The sequence below is a fragment of the Microtus ochrogaster genome, chromosome 7 (assembly GCF_000317375.1).
Source record: "Microtus ochrogaster isolate Prairie Vole_2 chromosome 7, MicOch1.0, whole genome shotgun sequence".
Lineage (NCBI taxonomy): Eukaryota > Metazoa > Chordata > Mammalia > Rodentia > Cricetidae > Microtus > Microtus ochrogaster.
Genome location: NC_022014.1, coordinates 22,306,357 through 22,325,657, shown reverse-complemented (window position 1 = coordinate 22,325,657; position 19,301 = coordinate 22,306,357). Strand labels below are relative to the sequence as shown.

The 19,301-nt window shown below is 40.0% G+C and overlaps 1 protein-coding gene across 1 annotated transcript in view; it reads right to left on the bottom strand.

The window, feature by feature from the left end:
• The window catches only part of Cpd (carboxypeptidase D), an 85,717-nt gene that overhangs the window by 11,250 nt on the left and 55,166 nt on the right, over positions 1-19,301 (bottom strand). Inside the window, exons 9-17 of the mRNA XM_005349510.3 lie at positions 14,696-14,801; positions 14,115-14,257; positions 12,120-12,289; positions 9,962-10,285; positions 7,850-8,045; positions 5,075-5,210; positions 4,365-4,496; positions 3,480-3,575; positions 3,313-3,377 (exon numbers count right to left, since the gene is read on the bottom strand). Coding sequence (XP_005349567.1) covers positions 3,313-3,377; positions 3,480-3,575; positions 4,365-4,496; positions 5,075-5,210; positions 7,850-8,045; positions 9,962-10,285; positions 12,120-12,289; positions 14,115-14,257; positions 14,696-14,801 — 1,368 coding nt within the window. The remainder of the gene's footprint in view (positions 1-3,312; positions 3,378-3,479; positions 3,576-4,364; positions 4,497-5,074; positions 5,211-7,849; positions 8,046-9,961; positions 10,286-12,119; positions 12,290-14,114; positions 14,258-14,695; positions 14,802-19,301) is intronic.

The window sequence follows — 19,301 nt, the reverse complement described above, 5'->3', positions numbered from 1 at the left end:
CCACAGAGAAACCCTGTCTCGAAAAACAAAAAAAAAAAAAAAAGGAATAAAGAAATGGGAATGAAGTCAGTTTTATGTTGCACACATGAACCAATGACCAGTTAATTACTTACTAACTGTCAGAAAGAAGATCTATAGATTCAACACAACTCCTAAGTAAAATCCAAACAGGCTTTTATACAGAAAAAGAAAAGTCAATTTCAGGTTCAGCTAGAATTGCAAGGACCCTTGAATAGCCTAAACAACCCTTAAGAAGAACAAAGCCAAAGGGCTTATGAACCCTGGTTCTGAATGTTATTACAAAGCTGTAACAAACCAAAGGGCAGGCTGTAGACCCAGGGAAAAGCAAGTCTGGGCAACCCACACATCTGTGTTCAAAGGCTTTCTGAAAGGCCATCAAGACCATCCAATGAGGAAAGACATTTTTGACAAAAGACTGATATGGGATTCACCTCTGTATGCAGTGAATATCATTGATGAACAAAGGAACTGTTTTAGGCCTACAGCAGAGCTACAGCAGAACAGAGCTAGGTGGGGAAAAACTAAATGGAATGCTGGGAGAAAGGAGGTGAAGTCAGAGAGAAGCCATGTAGCCCTGCTGGACAGATGCCTGGAACTTTATCCAGTAAGCCACAGCCTCATGGGATACACAGATTACTAGAAATGGGTTAAATAAATAATGTAAGAGTTAGCCAATAAGAAGCTAGAGCTAGGGGGCTGGAGAGATGGCTCAGTGGTTAGGAGCATTGCCTGCTCTTCCAAAGGTCCTGAGTTCAATTCCCGGCAACCACATGGTGGCTCACAACCATCTATAATGAGATCTGGTGCCTTCTTCTGGCCTGCAGACATACACACAGACAGAATATTGTGTACATAATAAATAAATATTTTTTAAAAAAGAAGTTAAAAAACAAAAACAAAAACAACAACAACAAAAAAAAAGAAGCTAGAGCTAATGGGCCAAGTAGTGTTTTAAATAATATGGGTTCTGAGCAGCAGGGAAACGAATAAGCGGCCTCCCTCCAACAAGACAACTAGATCCCTATCCAAACACAGAACCAAACTCCTGCCTCACACGATGCACAAAATGAACTTCAACAGCCTCAAGAGCTAAAGCCATAAACTCTGACAAGAAAAATAGAGTCTTAATAGCCAACAAATTCTTAGAAAGAATAAATTGGACATCAATTAAAAAAAAACTTTGCCTGTCAAAAAGGCATGATCAAGAATGTAAAAAACGGTCAGGCGGTAGTGGTGGACACCTGTAATCCCAGCACTCGGGAGGCAGAGCAGGCAGATCTCTGAGTTTGAGGCCAGCCCAGTCTACAGAGCGAGTTCCGGGGATACACAGAGAAACCCTATCTTGAGAAAACAACAATAACAACCAAACAAATAAAAAAATATCAAAAAACAAACAAACGAAAAAAGAAAGTGGAAAATGTCCAGAGAGATGGCCCAGCAAGTAAATGCAATTGTCACCAAGACTGACAGCCGGAATTCCATCTTAGGACCCACATGGGGGAAGGAAAGAACTGACACCCACAAGTTGTTCTCTTGTTTCCACAAGTAGCACATGCTTGTTTCCAATTCCAAGTAGATGTAATTTTTATTAAAGTTAAAAGGCAGCCTATAGGATGGTAGTTGAAACTATTCGCAAGTCATATACATGATAAGGCTTTAGTATGTAGAGTGTGGAAAACTAACAACCCAAGTAATTAAAATGTTTTAATTTCATTCTTATTTTATGTGTATGAATGCTGTTCTGCCTGCAAGTATGTCTGTCCATGTGTGTGCAGTATCCAAGAAGTCCAGAAGAGGGCATTGGACGCCCTAGGACTGGAGTTACAGATGGTTGTTAGCTTCCGTGTGAGTACCAAGAATCAAACCTGGGTCCATTGAAAGTGGCCAGTGCTCTTAACCACTAAGCCATCTCTCCAGCCTCCAGTTAAATTTTTAAAATTAACATTGTGTATGCATCCATGTCATGTTACGTGTGTGGAGGTCAGAAGACAAGTTGGTTCTTGCTTTCTACTATGTACATTCTGGGAATTGAACTCAGAGAGTCAAGCTTGGCAAAAAGCACTTGTGCCCCCTGCTAGCCCAAACCTGACTGTAAAATGGACAGAAGATTTGGATAGATACTTCTCCAGAGATGTGACACAAATAGCCAACAAGCACATAAAGAAGTAGTCCAATATCATTTGCCATTAGGGAAATGAAAGTCAAAACCACAATGAGATGATGCTATGTCTCATAGGATAGAAATTTAAAATAACAAGCACTGTTCAGGATATACAGAAGATGAAGACGGAATCTTTGAACACTGCTGATAGGATGTAAGATGGCAGAGATGCTATGGAACGCTTGGCGGTTGGTTCTTCAGAACACTGAAAATGGAATCAAAACAATACCTAGCAATGCCATTCCTAGTTCTCCACTCAAAGTGAAAAGTTAGGCTTAAGGACCCTAATGCCATGTCTATCAATACATAAACAAAATATACTGTGTATAATAGAATATTTTGTTCTAAAGGTATGTAATATGTGGTATAAAATGGATAAGCTTCAAAAATTATGTTAATATAAGAAGGTAGATACAAAAGGATTACCATGGGCCGGGCGGTGGTGGCGCACGCCTTTAATTCCAGCACTCAGGAGGCAGAGGCAGGTGGATCTCTGTGAGTTCGAGGCCAGCCTGGTCTACAAGAGCTAGTTCCAGGACAGGCACCAAAAACTATGGAGAAACCCTGTCTCGAAAAAAAAAAAAAAAAAGGATTACCATATAAGTCTTTTTATGAGATATTTAGAATGGGCAAATTCCTAGACACAGAAGTAGAGGTTACCAGGGGCTGTGAAAAGGGAGAACAGGGAGTCACTGTTTAACGGGTACAGATGCAGTGTGAAATAATGAAAAAAATTGAAGTAGATTTAGTAGTGGTTGTACAAGACTGTACTATAGTTAATGTTATTAAATTATGTACTTAAGAATGGTAGTGGTGGCACACATCTTTAATCCCAGCACTTGGGAGGCAGAGGCAGGTGGATCTCAGTGAGTTCAAGGCCAGCCTGGTCCACAAAGTGAAAACCAGGACAGCCAGGACTATTACACAGAGAAACCCTGTTTTGAAAAACCAAAAAAAAAAAAAAAAAAAAAAAAGAATGTTTAAAATAGAAGATGACTGTCAGGTTAATTTAAGGCAAAATATGTTGAGGAAGTCACAAGACAGATGCCCTGTCTTAGAAAAAGAACCTGTGTTTTCATTCAATGACCACGAGTCTGAAGCCCACTCTACCCGTGTTCTCGGAAACATACCTTCATGCTGCCCAGATGGCTGTGCCACTCTGCTCCACGCATGACTCCTCCTGGGATGTTTTCATCTGTAAAACCATTGAGAGATGTATGATCAACAAGACCAACAGGCTCTCTTCTCCCCAAAGCAATCAACTAAAATGAACAGCACAGGGTAGGGAAATGCCTACCTGACTTATTTGGGCAACTGGGCTGACCCATGTGCATCGATGGATGGTTATTTGCATAAAGAGATGCCAAATGCTTTAAAGTTTCTTTGTTTTCCACTACCAAGAAGAAAAATTTGAAAGTCAGTGGAGAAATTGGAAAAATTTTGTTCAAGTTCAGTATTGCAGATTCAAGTCTTCTTCCTCTCCCTCTAGTAAGTTCTGCACCCCACTGAAGTTTATGCGGGAGCTACCATAAATAACAATATTGTTTTGTTTAGTTCAAGATAATCATACTTTGGAGCAAACATCTTCCTTACATTAAAAAAAATACAGTGAGTTTATACAACAGGCTACTTACTATACTGAGATAGACTCTTCTTTTAGTTTATTATACCTCAGCTATGGACAGCTGGGGCCTAACAGCAATGTCCCTTGTAACTGCATTGAAAATAACGCAAACTCTCTGCATATGCTGTGAGCTGGCGGAACTTCAACAAGCAACTGTTTAGCTTAACACGAGGCACAGCCCACGAGGCAAGGTGTCAAGCATGGGAGGGAGTGCTTAGCCTGATACCATGAGCATCTGGCACTGTGCCACACTCCTTTTGTTATTCTCATGTTCTACAAACACCAATTCCTCAAAACTTGACTGCAGACCACACTCAACAGATGTGACTAGATCCTGCTACTCATGTAGCTTGGCCTTGGTCAGGCCTTCCCTCTCCAATCTGCCCCAATTCTTCAAGTACAGGATGGACAATTATCTGAGGTTGATCATTTGAGCAGAGAGCAAACCACTACTAATGTTTCTCACTACTGAGAAACATTTAGAAGGGATATTACTTAGTGACTTGGAATTTCCTACAAGTCTTAAATACTACATGTGTGCCCTGATACTGAACATACCTGTCTGGACTGGCTTGTCATAGGGATATGTGACAAGCACAGAACCACCGTCTAAAGCAATGGAAAGGCTAAAGTCCTGTTTTTGAATCAAGTTTTCAATGATGGCTTTGGTCTCTGGTTGGGAAGCATTACCTAAAAAAGAGAAAAGTTAAATACCAAGTTCTAAATTTTAGTGAAAACATAAAGAAATACTGTATTTCAATTCCATATAACTCTCGCTTACAAAACTTGTGGGCAACTGTCTCTCCACATGCTACCTCAAGCAAAAAAAGATATGTTCTCACAGGCAAGTTACTGAGTTGTGCATAGTTTGAGATCATGTGTCACATTAGTAACATTTATATATAACAACATACAAAAACCCTGTGTACATACACATGTTCAGAAAAGTAGAGAGAAAGAGGGCCTTTGTTACCTCTATACACATTAGAACACCCCAATAATCTTAGCCTTTTTTCAAAAAATAAAATACAAAGCTTCAATTACTTATCAAAGTGAAAGGCAAAAAATTGAAAATATTTTCTGGATGTCTGTCAAAGTGAAAGGGAAAAAATTCAAGATATTTTCTGGATGTCTGTATTGATTTATATTTCACACTCATAACTTAGACAAGTACCACCCCATTCCTCATCTACGAAGTGGGGCTGATCAGTCTCCTAGTATAGAAAGTTATCCTCCAAGTACTTTAATGACCTAAAATTGAGTCTTACTTGTGAAGTCAGTGTCCAGGTCTTTGCCACGGGCATTGGTTTGCCCAGTCTTTGAGGTGCACTCTTTCTCTTGTGCTCGCTCGCGCCCATCTGGATTCAGAGAAGGTACAATCACAATTCTAGTCCTGTCAACCAACTAAAATGAAAAAGAAATCAAGAGTTCATTAGCTCTATGTGGAACTGATAGACACTTCCCCCTAAACACAGTCTTTATTGTTCACTTTAAATAGTTATTTTAAAAGGCAGAACACTAAAAGAAACTAAAATGTAAAATAGAATTCTCATTTGCTTCAATTGTTTTTAAAAAATGAGACAATACTGTATAACTAATGTTCTTCATGTGTCTTGGTACCAAATACGGGTTATAGAAGCACCTCAAGGAGGCAAAATCCAGATTGCTGGGTGCTTTTCTGTTTAAGTTTTTAGTAGAATAGCCAAACCCATTCATTTATGTTTACTTTTGTGCATTATAATGATGGGACTGAGTAGCTACAGAATGTCTGCTCCTATAAATATAAGTATAAATATAAATATATCTGGCCCCCAATAGAAAACAATTGCTGGTCACTAACTTAATAATAATGGCGAACTCTTTTCTGGAGTAAAAGTGGGAATGTAAAATCTGAAAATGTCAATGCCTTCTTAGACTAGGAGAGCTGAAATAGCATGTCCAAAAACCCAAGGTAGGTAGGTAGGTAGGTTCATCTGCCTTGCTATAATTTCTCCTCCAGATACTCCACAGGCATTAATACCTCTATGTGTGACATGAAGTCATTTCTGAGGAGCTTCATTCTACATATTTCTAATAGTGCTATACTTAATCTTCACCATCATTTTGACTAGATTTAGACTCACCTCAGGAACATACCTCTGGAAATGCCTGTGGGGGTGCTTTTAGAGAAGTTTAAGTGAACACACACTCAGCGTGGCACCATCCCACAGACCAGGGTCTCAGAATAAAAAGGAGAAAGCAAGCAGACTGCTTCATGTCTGTGCTTCCTGATTTTGCACTCACATTGACTGGCCACTTCCTTCTCCTGAAATTATATAGGCTCCCATCCCCTCAAAGCAAGAGGCATACTAAATCCTTTCTTCCTGAAAATACATGAGACCTTTTAACTCACTGGCTTCTAAATCTCTGCCTTTGGGCGATTCTTTCTAAGATAATTTATGATTCAACACAGACCTACTCAACAGAATCTCTGAATCCTGTCTCCTTGTTTCTCTTTTGGCAGGTTCTACTGTATCCCAAATTGGCTTCAAAAGCTTTGTGATTCCTATTAAAGTATTTTACCTATGATATGGTCCCTTATCACCATAAGACCAATAAGTACAAGTTTAGCTATATATAAGAACAACCTGGGCTGGGGTATAACTCAGTGGTAGAACATGTGCCTAACATGTACAAGGTCCTGATTTTGATCTGTAGTGTATGATTATACATGCCTAAACCCCAGAGGGGGCAATGTTATGTACCCCAGAAGGGCCAATGTTAAGTTTGAAGCCAACTTGGGCTATATAGCAAGTTCAAAGCCAACCTTGGCTATATAGTAAAACTGTCTCAAACAAATAAACAAACAGTCTAAAAAGCTGTGACAATTGTTTTTGTTTGTTTGTTTGTGGGGAGGGACGCCTAAGAAGTTATAAAAGAAATATTGATGCCTTCTGAGGATGAAGTCCAAGTACTGGTGTTTTTAAAGGCTCTGAGGTATTTCTAATATGTAGCCAGGGGTTTCACTATCTTATACTATCTCATTTTTAAGAAATAACAAACAAGTGTCTGGGAGATACTTTTGCAACCTGTAAAAGTTGCTAATGAAATTTGCTTTGCTAGAGATGATAAAATAATTTTTTATTAAGTCTGATTTCAATTAGGCATACAGGTTCCTTCTGACCCTAATCAAGACACCAGTTCTTTCCCAGTCTCTCTGAGGGAGGGTGCAATATAGCTGCACTGTGTGGCCTTTATAGCAAGATACACTTGGTGTTTGTTTTTCATTACAAGAAAAAGAACACTAATACCAGCCTTTATATGTTGGTTTATGTTTGTTGGTTTAATTACGGGCTTCCAGATGTTTTGTAAACTAACAAACACCTCTATTTCTGTCTTCACTCTATGGACTAGAGATCCCCATCCTTGAAAGGGTGAGCAATGAACAACAATGTGTACAAAGTTCTGGGCAATAGTGCTTGGCACAGTCAGTGTACACTCAAAAAGTATTAGTTCTTCCCACTTTTCCTAAATTCAGTACAGGCAGTGCTAATTACTGAGTGTTCTTGCCCTGCTTTCCTTAAGACAAGACAAAGCAAGGCTTCTTAGTCATATATGCCTAAGCCCCTAAGACAAACTTCTTTTCTACACCCATAGATGGCTAAATAAGATAATGTTGTATCAGTTTATATACAATTACTTGTAGCCGAGAGTCCCAATGATTTTATATATTATATAAAAAGGCAAAAAGAATTATGTCTTTCACTCTACTTTTCAGTATAGTTCATTTGTACAGAATTGTGGGCAAGGTTAAAAGGAGCCTCAGCTTAAAGGAGTACGGGACTGAAGGCAAACTTTTAGGACTAATACAAAGAAATACACTAGAAAGACACTATGAACACTGACTGTATCCAAAGGCCGTTCTTTTTCTCACAGTGACACATGTACTAAAAGTGCTTCTGTGTGAAATCTAGTAAGAAACTTAAAATTTTTAAATGGTGCCTTGAAGTCAATGATCCCAAAGCTTTGTCTTCAAAGAATGGCAAAACAGGCTATTCTCTTACTTGGGTAACAACTGGGTTCTTTTTGTAATTCAGGCAAAGAAATTCTGCCAGAGCCAAAAGCAGTTCCGTTCCAACCGGAGCATTTCCATGGATACCAGCAACAAAACGAATCTTTGGTTCTTCAGGTTCTGACATGTTGGGTTTATTGGAGATTTCGAGGGACCAAATGTGACGATACTCAGCACTCTGTCCCAAACTTTTATAAGTCAGAAACAAAAAGTCAGCAAGTAATCAAGTGTTATATTAAACTTAACTTATGGATTCTAAAAATAGAAACGAAGATGAAGAAAACAAAGCACAAAAACCCTTGAAAGTCTTTTAAAGAGTAAGTCACAGTGTCAGAAAACCTTAGGAGGAATAGTTTCCCTTGAGCAAAGGAAGTAAACCAAGAGTAGAGCATCGCCAGACTCGAGCCCATGACTCTGCTGGGCAGCCCTGCAGACTCTTGCTCCTCAAGCCTCATCACACTGCGCTAGCTGGCGTCTATCTTCTAACTGAGCCACTTCAACTCTTACTATAGAAATATTTAAATATATTAAATGTGGGAATGTCTCTTTAAAATCTAAATTAATCTACATGAATAATACAGTTTATACACTTTATAATAAATGCAATATCAGTTTGACAGGAAAAGCTAAGTCAATAAAAACCAAATAAATTATCAAATTTCCACTTTCACAAGAGGTTTGAGCTCAAAGCTGGCTTTCTTTCCTGCGACAGAAGATTTATTAGAGCTGGCCAGAAGTAATGGATTAGCATTAAATTGAAAAGGTCATTGTTTTTAATGATGCCATTCAGTGACAGTGCCTAAAAAAGTCTGTCCCTACCAATGGCAAATATGCTGCATTTTAAGGAAATACCTAATTTTCAAAAGCACCTGGCAGTGGTGGCACATGCTTTGAAACTCAGCACTTGGGAGGCAAAGGCAGGTGGATCTCTGTGAGTATGAGGCCAGCCTGGCCTATAGGGTGAGTTCCAGGACAGACTCCAAAGCCAAAGCTAAACAAAAAACCCTGTCTTGTAAAACCAAAAATAAAATGAAAAGAAAGAATCCTTTGAATAAAAAAGCCTTCAATTAGAAGGATTAAAATAATTAAATGAGCTAAAACAAACAAACACAAAAATTAAATGAGCTGAATTAGTTAGCAGAATAATGTTCAATTTGGGTTTTATCTTTAAAAAGGAGACTAAACTGTATGTTGTAGTAGGGTAATGACTTTAGAGCCCAACAAGGCAGAAATGCTAAAAAATCAGTTGAATAAAGGAAGTTAGTTGGCTCTGCAAATACTGCTCTACATCTATAAACATTGTATATTAGACTTTAAGAAGCGAAAGTTTCTAGAAAAATTAAAAGAATCAATGCAATGAGACAAGTAAAAAAAAGTAAAGTCTAAACGATGCTCATGAGGTCTGCAGAAGGCAGCTTGTAAGCCCGTGGCAGAGGTAAACGTCCTCCCTGCAGCAGGCAAAGCACAGCAGTCAACTCATGGTGGAAGTTCTGGAGTAGCTGTATCAAGGCACGAAGACCTAGAATGACACAGAAACCTGGGCAGAGAAACCCCAGAACGGAGGGAAAGCTGTCCCAATCACCACTGTGACATGAGCTAGTACTGTGACTTTCCAGGGTCACAACCATGCATGTCTTTAAAGTGTCCAGTGAGAGATTATGTACAGACCAGAGTGCAGCAGTGACAGCAGCCAGGCCTCTTTTCTAGTTGACAAAAAGTCTCATACATGATCACAGGCAGGTAGGGTCATAGTTCCAAAATGTGTCCACTGCCCTCAGCAAAATAAAACAAGCTAAATAACATTTAGTCAGAATATAAATTTGCAGCTAGAACATGGCAAGTGTGTGAGATCACTCAGAGGAGGCACTAGGAAGAGAAGCTTTCACTGTTAGAAGGCTCAGTCTGCACCTCTAACCCAGCACGCAGTTTCCACCAACACACCCGAGATGGTGCTATCAGAAAAATCTCCTTGGAAAATGGTGAGACTGTAACTCTTGTACATTCAGCTCCCAAATACCTCTAAGTAAGTCTAAGATCCATCGGATGTGGCAAAGCATGAATGAATCCACTTAAAGAAAGTGAAAGAAAACCAGGTGATTCTTACGTGGTAAGATTTGTAATGTGTGGGTAGTTCATCACCAGTCCTCGCAGGAATTCGGATAAGTCTTTGTATGAGTGGTATCGATACAGAGCCAGGTCTGAGGATGAACTTAGCATGAAGCCTTCCAAACCATTCTCAGCAGAAAGGTGTTTGATTAATGCTTCAAACTCTTTAGTAGTGGGGTCACTGGCATCGTCGGTGCTGGTGCTATCCCCCTTTCCTTTCTTAGATTCATTGTTTGCGTCTGTTGAAGACCGAACAAGTGTGAAGTTGACCTGAACAGCACCATCACTCCTGACGGTCACATTCTTGGTAACAGGGTTATACCTAGAATAAAGCAGATGGATCAGACCCGTACTTCCTTAGCATCCAAGCCCTGGGAAGTTGAGGTGTACAGAGAACACAGGACTCCATGGAATACATGTGATGTAGTTTCCAAAAGAGTAAAGTTTTCAACTCTGAGGCAATATGGACGTGTGTCTAAGATTTAAATTAGAATTTCATGCTGGACATGGTGGCACACAACTTTAATTCCGGAATAGGGAGGTGATTCTCTGTGTTTGAGGACAGTCTGGTTGCTATGAATTCTAGGACAGCCCCTGCTATGTAGAGAGACCCTGTTTCAAAACTAACAAAAACAAACATAAAACAACAATAACAACAAAAAGGATTTCAGTGGTTAAGAGCACTCACTCACGGGCTGCTCTTCCAGAGGCCCTGGGTGCAAATCCCAGGACCCACACGGAGTTCACAATCATCAGTAATTCTAGTTCTAGGGACCGAACACCCTCTTCTGACTGCTGTGGGCAACAGGCAAATGCAGGCATATATGCAGGCAAAATATTCATACACTTAAAATAATAAAAAAAAATTAAAATGGGATTTCAAATGGCAGGTTGAGACTCCTGCAGATCCCCAGTGGCTCCTGGAGTCTGAGTCCACTAATCAGCCTTTAAGGTATGTGGGTGGAAAAGCCTGAGGTAGCAACTTAGGACATTCTCTACCAAAGATAACTCTGCCTGCTTTTCAGACACCTGGTGTTCTAGTTTCTCTAATATTCTGCCAAGTTAAAAAAAAAAAAACAAACCAGAATAACTTTGAGATGCATTAGTGTGAACGTCTGACCTTGGTTATGAGTCACTACATATTAAAAGACCTGTTCTTCGTGGGAAAGAAGAAAAGGGACCAACAACTCTAAGTGTCTCTGCATATTTAGCTTTCCTCCAATGGATGGGTAGATTAGCTTCACAAATATGTTGGCTAGAAAGGAAAGGGGAATGTTCTGCAGTAGTGCTTGGTCTTATTAAATCAAGAACAAAGAAAACCATCTGAGTGTGGTAAGCCTGTAACTTTAGCATTCCAAGAGGATCAGAAAAGCAAGGTCAACCTCCACTACATGGGACGTTTAAAGCCCAACCTGAACTACACCAGCTCCTGCCTCAAAACAAGAGAAGATTCGGATTAAATAAGTGTTTACAATTCTAGGCCACTTGTAAAGGACTACAAAGAAAATCAGGTTGTTTTAGTTTTCTAAAAAAAAGAAAAAAACAGGTCATAGGCTCACCGTCTTTTTAATAAATAAATCAGTTGGGAAAGCACTTGAGAGGAATAGGAGTTTTGGGGTCAGTCTGGGCTACATGAGACCCTGTCTTTCAGACAGACAGATAAAAAGGTAAACAAGCCCATAAGAGGAAAATAGCATTACTCAGAGCTTGCAATCAGCAGAAACTGTCACTGAAGCAATGATGTAAATGTATTACAGAGAAATGAATGCATGTGAGAGCTTGGAAAAGCCATAAAAGGGAACAAATATATTTCTAAAGAATGGTGTCCTCTGTGGAGCAGCATGAATTTACTTGGCAGAGCATTTGCCTTTTCTCCCCCTTCTTCCAACAAGTACATCCCAGATCGACTACTAACAGCGAGGGAAGTTGCAGGGCAGGACAGGTGATCAGGGCCAGGAAAGCAGAAACGTGACTTCAGAGACCTGTCTGACGGGGCAGAGCCAAGGCAGCAGTGCTCAGCAGTGAAACTATCTCTAAGCCTCCATGCATTGAACTGCACGTTGCAGGCTCTCTGGAACTTTCTAGAAATAACCTTCTAGAAGGGAGCCATGTTTGTCTTACTCCCAAGCTCTAATCTGAAAGTGTTTACCACTTACCCTCGAGCAGATGCTGTGATTTTGTAAGTCCCTGGGACCAAGAGGCGCCAGTAATCTCCAGCTTTGTAAGTAGTCACTGGATGATTGATTTCAGCAACACTGAGGGTGGCATTTAATATGCCCCGACCATCTGTGGCATCAAGGACAAACCCTTTCACACCCTGATGAACCTGGGTAAAGAACAAGAATACCAGATTTTAAGGGGAATAATCATCTAAATACTTTGGGAGTTCATATACAAAATAACAGATTACTAATAATGCAAACAAAGGAGCTACCAGGACTCTGGGGTTCTGAGTAAAGCTAAATGTAAATGCTCATTAAAATGTATATTTGTGTCTGAAAACAGAGGCCATGTGAAGAACATAACAACATTTTAAATTTTAAGACATTATGACTACTTCAGTATATAGGATACTACAAAAAAAAAAAAACATGCCAGGTCTGTTCCAAATGGACTGCTTTAAGACAGAAGAATGTTCTAAATTAAAAAGAGTAAGGAGGTGGGGCTGGAGAGATGGCTCAAAGGTTAAGAGCACTGACTGCTCTTCCGGAGATCTTGAATTTGATTCCCAGCAACCACATGGTGGCTCACAACCATCTGTAATGAGATCTGGTGCCCTCTTCTGGCCTGAGGGCATACATAGAGGCTGAACACTGTGTATGTAATAAATAAACAAATCTTTAAAAAAAGAATATTTAAAAAAAAGAGTAAGGAGATACAATAATCAAATTATCTTTGTAAGATTACATGGAGAAAACATAGGAATTTGAATATGGAGCAGATATTATGTAATATTAGAGAACTGGTATAATTTTCTTAGGTGAGATAATAGCATTTAAAGATGTCATATAGGAGAATATTCTTATTTTTAGGAAATAGATGCCTAGGGGCTAGAGAGATGGCTCAGCAGTTAAAAGCAGACCTGGGTTCATGTCCCAGCACCCACATGGCAGTTAACAACTGCCTGTAACTCCAGTTCAGAGGATCTGATTACTTCTTCTGGCTTCCATAAGTACCCATATGTGCAAAACATCCATATGTATAAAATTTAAATAAATGAATAATTAAAAGTAAATAGATGTCCAGGTATTTAAAGGTAAAATATTCTAACATCTTTAATTTTCACTGAAATAGTTCATCCATCTTTATATTTTTCATATAAAGCAAACACAGCAAACTGTAAAAGCACTGTTATAAACCTAGCTGGGGAGTAGGTGTTTTTGTGCCAGTTGTTTGCCTTCTCTATACATGTCAATACATAACACAGAATGTTTTTAATATTAGTGTATAAACTCAGGAAAACTATAGAAATGTGGTAGCCTAACATATTAGGTTATTCTAGTTAACCATTCACATATTTCTGAAGACTCTTTACCTGCTGGCCACTGTGCATATTCAAATAAAAGGAAACTGTTACACACTTGTGTACATACACACACACAATCAATCAAACAACCAATCAAATCAATCAATCAACGACAATAAGAAAAAATATCCTTCCTATCACCTAACAAATGCTGGTGAGTAGCTAATTCATGTCAACACTTTACAAAGGCAGGATAAAAAAGGATCACTAACCATTACAGCAAATGGTACTTTGTTTAATAACGTTTGTCCTCTTCCCTAATCAGACAAATAAACTCATCTACACCCACAAATTTTCTAGGTAAATATACAAAACAAACTGGAATATAGAAATTGGGCAAATATTCTAAAACAAACTAGAATTAAAAAAGGAATATTCTGGGACTGAAGCTAGTGGTTAAAGAACACTAGCCTCTCTTGCAGAGGACCTGGATTTGCTTGCCAGCACCCACATGGCTGCCATGGACACTGCACACATGGTGCATATACATATATGTAGATACTCATACAACATTTAAAATGTACAAATGTTTTAAAGACATATTCTAACTTCACTATATAAAAGCTACATGTACACAAAACTCATTTTGGTCTTGGAAGAAATCCATTTGTTCCTTAGTAGTTACCTGTTTCATAAACTGAATTAGAGATCTTCGATTTTGTTCCCAGTACTTTGGCAGCTCATTCTCAAATGGGTATTTCACACAGCCTAGTTCGATAGTTACTTCAAAGCAATTTGTCTGTAAATAGTTCCAGTCCTGCATGCCACCTAAAGACAAGGAGTTAAAAATACATTACTCGGAATACATTTTAGATAGTTTAGATTCTACAGGGTGAGAATCATTCCTAGTAAAAAGCCAAATTATCTTGTCTCTGCAATGACTCAAAAATAGTAGTAACTCATGGGAGAGTTAACATGCTGTATTTTCATTAAGAACTCATTGTATTGCAGTCTTCCCATTAGCACATGAAAGATCCATAATGATTTGAAGGTAAAAATCTGTACACTGGTCAGGCTGCAGTGCAATATATCTATGTAGCTCAAAGGGCACCAACTGCAAAACAGTTGAAAATGTTATTGCAATGTCTTAAATCATTTGAGCTTTTTTAAAAAACAATAGTTCTTTCTCACAACTGGAGAAGATCATTAACAAGCAGCAACACCCAAGAGAACAGAAAACCCAAGCTGTAAGGCCGTGATCTTTACCTGGGACGTTATACCAACTAGCTCCATTTGTTATCCCGTGAGGAAAATACTCATTAAGGACACTCATATCTTTGCAAGGTCTACCTTGAAACATCTGGGAATTTTCCTAAAAAAGAAAAGAGAATGTTTACTATTATTTGTTTGCATCAACATTTTAAAAAAAAGTTCTGGATGGATACAGGTAAAAGCTTTCAAAGATTACCACAAGGGGTGTGAAGTGGGAGAACACGGCCATATAAAGTCGGAGACACTCCAATGTATACAATTCTATGTCTGTTGAATTTTCACTGTGTGAATTTTTTTTTAAATAAAAATGAAGGGCCACTGAGATGATTCAGTGGGTAAAGGTATACTTGCTGCACAAGCCTGGAGACCTGAGTTTGATCCCTGGAATCCACATTGACTCCAGTCGTCCTCTGACCTCCACACATGACATGGCATGCAACCCCTTTCTCCTGCCCTACAACATACATTCGCATACAATAATAAGAAAAAGGATTAATAAAAATTAAGAGCTGGGTGTGGCAACAGCTGTCTACACAAGACCAAGCCAGTCAACATTCTAGGATGGAGTGGGGAGACTGGAATTTTTTTCTTATTTTTATTTCTTTATTGCCATTTCTCCAGCCATTTTCCTTCTTTTAGAACAACACTCCTGGAAACAATTCGTGTCTTGGTGTCTTCAGTGTGCAGCCTGGCACCTGGTATAAGTACATGTGAAATTATTTACAGTTCCATGGGGGCACAAATAAATGCTACAGGAATCCAGAGGAGAGAAGATGGCTTTTGACTGGGGAAATTTTTTCCTGAAGAAATTAAACTCTGAAAGATGGCTAAAGTTTCATCTTCTTCCTTGGCAATTAAAAAGGACAAAATAGAGTGAAGAGAAAAATATACATTTTCTACCACCTTGAGAATTAGCCACTTAACTTTAAAATATATAAACAAGCTCCTAATAGAAACTTACTATGCCCATTAAAGGCATATGATCCTACCACACTCACATAAAAACCATGATTTTAGATCACTGTAATAATTGTTCATGTGCTTTTCTTGGTGTGGGTCTTACTGTGTAGTCCTCATTGTCCTGGAACTCTCTATGTAGACCATGGAGATCCTGTTGCCTCTATCTCCCAAGTGCTGGGCTTAAAGGTGTACATCACCACACCCAGCCATACTTTGCTTTCTGGTTTTCTGCTGAAGACTGGTATCACAATCTGCTATCTTTCTGACTATATCCATGCCAACCTACCCATCAGATTACACTACCCAGAAGTACTGTTCTACTGTGGACCAATATGTGGATTACAAACACTTATAAAAGTTAAAGGACACTGAGCAATCTATTTAGATTTCTAGCATTCTTCCTCCATCTTCTCAGATCATCTAGTATAAACCACACTATGGACACCACTGTTCTAGGCCCTAACTGGCAGCATACTGATTCACTCTCAGAGCCGTAAGGAGCCAGTGAAGGTGGGTATGTGATACATGAATGGCCTAGGAAGTTTATTCTGGTCACTGATATTTCACAAGGGCACCAAAACACTTCAACAGGCAAGGAATATCTTTTACAAATAGTATGAAGACACTGAATACATGCAAAAGAATAAATCCATAACCCTTCCTCACAACACCTCAAATCAGTTAAAAATAGGTTCTAAATCTCAGTATAGGAATGAGTATTTGTGACCTTGGTTTAGTAGATATGACACCAGAAGTACAAATGACAAGAAGATCAGTAAACCGTACACTCTCAGCCTTATCACTCCCTCTCTCTCCTCTCGCCTCCACAGTTTGACCAACTGAAGATGTTGCTTTGCATTCTCAGCACTTACCAGGGTTACACTTAATTTCTTTGGTGTTCCAACTTACGACTTTCTTCTGCTGACTGCCTTTTGGAGTAAGAGGGTTTCCTTGTTTATATACGTGACAATTCAGTTCCTAACTCTTACAACTGTTCTCCATGGATATTTCTCTCTGCTCGTTTTTCTATTATGGGGTTCGTTTACATGATTCCTGCCAGTCTAACAAAGTCCAACACTTGCACGAGGTTGTTTTATTTGCTCACCCTGCTGGGAAGTGGGAGATTACAGGGCTTTGGGTTCTGCACTACTTTTCTGTCTCATACAATACTACACTTCCCTTTTTCTTTCTTTTTCTTGCTCTTAAACAAACTGCCAGAAGGCCCCGTTAATTCTCTCCCCTTTCTTTCTCCTCCAGAAGCCCTGCATTTCAAGACTCCCCTTTAACGGACCTATCCTTTTAAACTGTGTCTATCCCTTTGAATCATGCCAGATCCTTTTGTTTGTTTTTTGTTTTGAAACTGGGTTTCTCCTGGAGCTTGCTCTGTAGACCAGGCTGGCGTTGAACTGAGTCGCCTGCCCTGCCTCCCCAGTGCTGGGATTAAAGGCGTGCGCCACCACTGCCTGGCAATACTAGATCTTTTAAATTAAAGTCGTGCGCCACCCGTAAATGGCTGCGAAGATGGAATCTGGATGACTCACGCCAGTTTATGCAGGTCTGCTTTTGTTCAGTACAAAGTCACCTACTAAGAAAACACGGAGTCAGGTGAAAGGCTTAGAATCACCACAGTGGGAAATGAATTGGCAGTCAAGGAGCAAAATGTGAAACATTGCCACCCCAGACTGAGGGCTCAGCTGTGCTTTGTGGGTGCCACAGCTGTGTGGCTGTTCTGTGTCCTAGCTGTAGAATGCAATGGAGGAGAAAGCTGGTCGTTGTGCTGCTTGTTTTTTGTCAACTCAACATAAACATAGCCACATCTGGGAAGATGGGAAGAGGAACTCCAGCTAAGAACAGGCCTCAGTCAGGCTGCCTGTAGGCAGGTCTGTAGGGCACTTTTTTGTTGTTGTTAATGATTGAAGTAGGAGGGTCCAGACTGCTGTGGGTGGTGCCACCCCATGGGCAGGTGGTCCCAGGGGCTATAAGAAAGCAGGCTGAGCAAGCCATGAGGAGCAAACCAGTAAGCAGCATTTCCCCATGGTTTCTACTTCAGCTCCAACCTCCAGGTTCCTGCCTTGAGTCCTGTCTTGGCTTCCCTCAATGGACTGTGATCCAGGAAATGCAAGCCAAATAAACCTTTTCCTCCCTAAGTTGCTTTTGGTCATGGTCTTTATCACAGCTAAAGAAACCAAATGAAGACAATACTAACTACTGAGGACTGGATACTGGGAAAGCAGGTATGACCAAAGGGTGTGCGTGAGCCTTAGAAATATCACTGAGAGATATGGCTACAGGGAGAAGATAAATTAAAAAGAAAAGTTTAGTAGTTCAAAGAAATAAAACTAAGGTAAAGAACTGTTGGAGTGGGCATGGTGGTACATGCCTTTAATCCCAGTACTAGGAAGCAGAGGCAGGTGAATCCCTGTGAGTTTGAGGCTAGCCTATCTACACAGTGAGTTCCAAGATAGTCAGGGCTGTTACGCAGAGAAACCCTGTCTCAAAAACCAACCAAACAACAACAACAACAAAAAGTATTAATGAGCGAATAAGTACAAAGTATGATGGGAATATGTGAAAAACTGATCAATTAATTTTGATTTTGATAGGTGGCAATAATATACATTCTTTTTATTGTATGCATGTTCTCCCAGATATGCCATACCCAAATAAAAGGTAATAATTTTTAAAAGTAAAATCAACAGCTGCATTCTTTTATTAGCAACTCTGACTATGAATCTCACAGGTCCATTCACAGAGAAGGAAGGCGTATGAAGGTGGAATGGTAAAAGGTTGTAATTAGAGAACACAGAGTTGCAGTAATAACCTTCATAATCCAGAACCAATAAAATCACAGAATCAGTACCCAAAATTGCAAATTGCTGCACCTACTACTCAAGTCACATAGATTTTTTTTCTTAGAACTATTTTTAAATTGCACACACACACAACACACACACACCCTGACCCTTCTTTGTATGTTTGGTGGGAGTGTATGTAATTAAAAATGTCAGCGGAATTCATCATGCCAGGGTGTGTGGAGAACAGAGATTGAAGAGTGTCCTCTCCAATCATTTTCCACCTTATTTTTTGAGCTCGGAGCTCATGGATTCATCAAGGCTGGCCAGGGTGCTCCAGGAGTCTTCCTGTCTGTCTTCCCAGGGCTGGGGTTATGGGGTCGTGATCTGAACATAGCATCATGCTTGTTACTAGCTGTGTAGCTTTCCCAGTCCCTATCTTAATATTTCTAATTGGAAAAGTAATCGTGCTCATTATAGAAAGTTTAGAAAACACAGACAGGCAGTCGCGGCGCCAGCGGAGCAGCGGCGCAGTCGCGGCGCCGGCGGAGCAGCGACACAGCGCTGCAATCAAAAATAGGCTCTGGGGGACCGGCGTGGAGGCAGAGGCAAGCGGCGGGGTCCAGAGGGGTCCGGCGAGGCAGCAGTGGGGACCGGCACAGCTGGCACGAGGCGGGGAAGGGCACGCAAAAAGGAGAGCAGACATCCCACTGCGGTTGGATCAAAGAGGTAGGCCCCCTACGCAAAAAGGAGAGCAGACATCCCACTGCGGTTGGATCAAAGAGGTAGGCCCCTTGTTGGCAAGGTCACTGGCAAACGGGGCGCCTGGTCCTGACCCTGAAGACCTT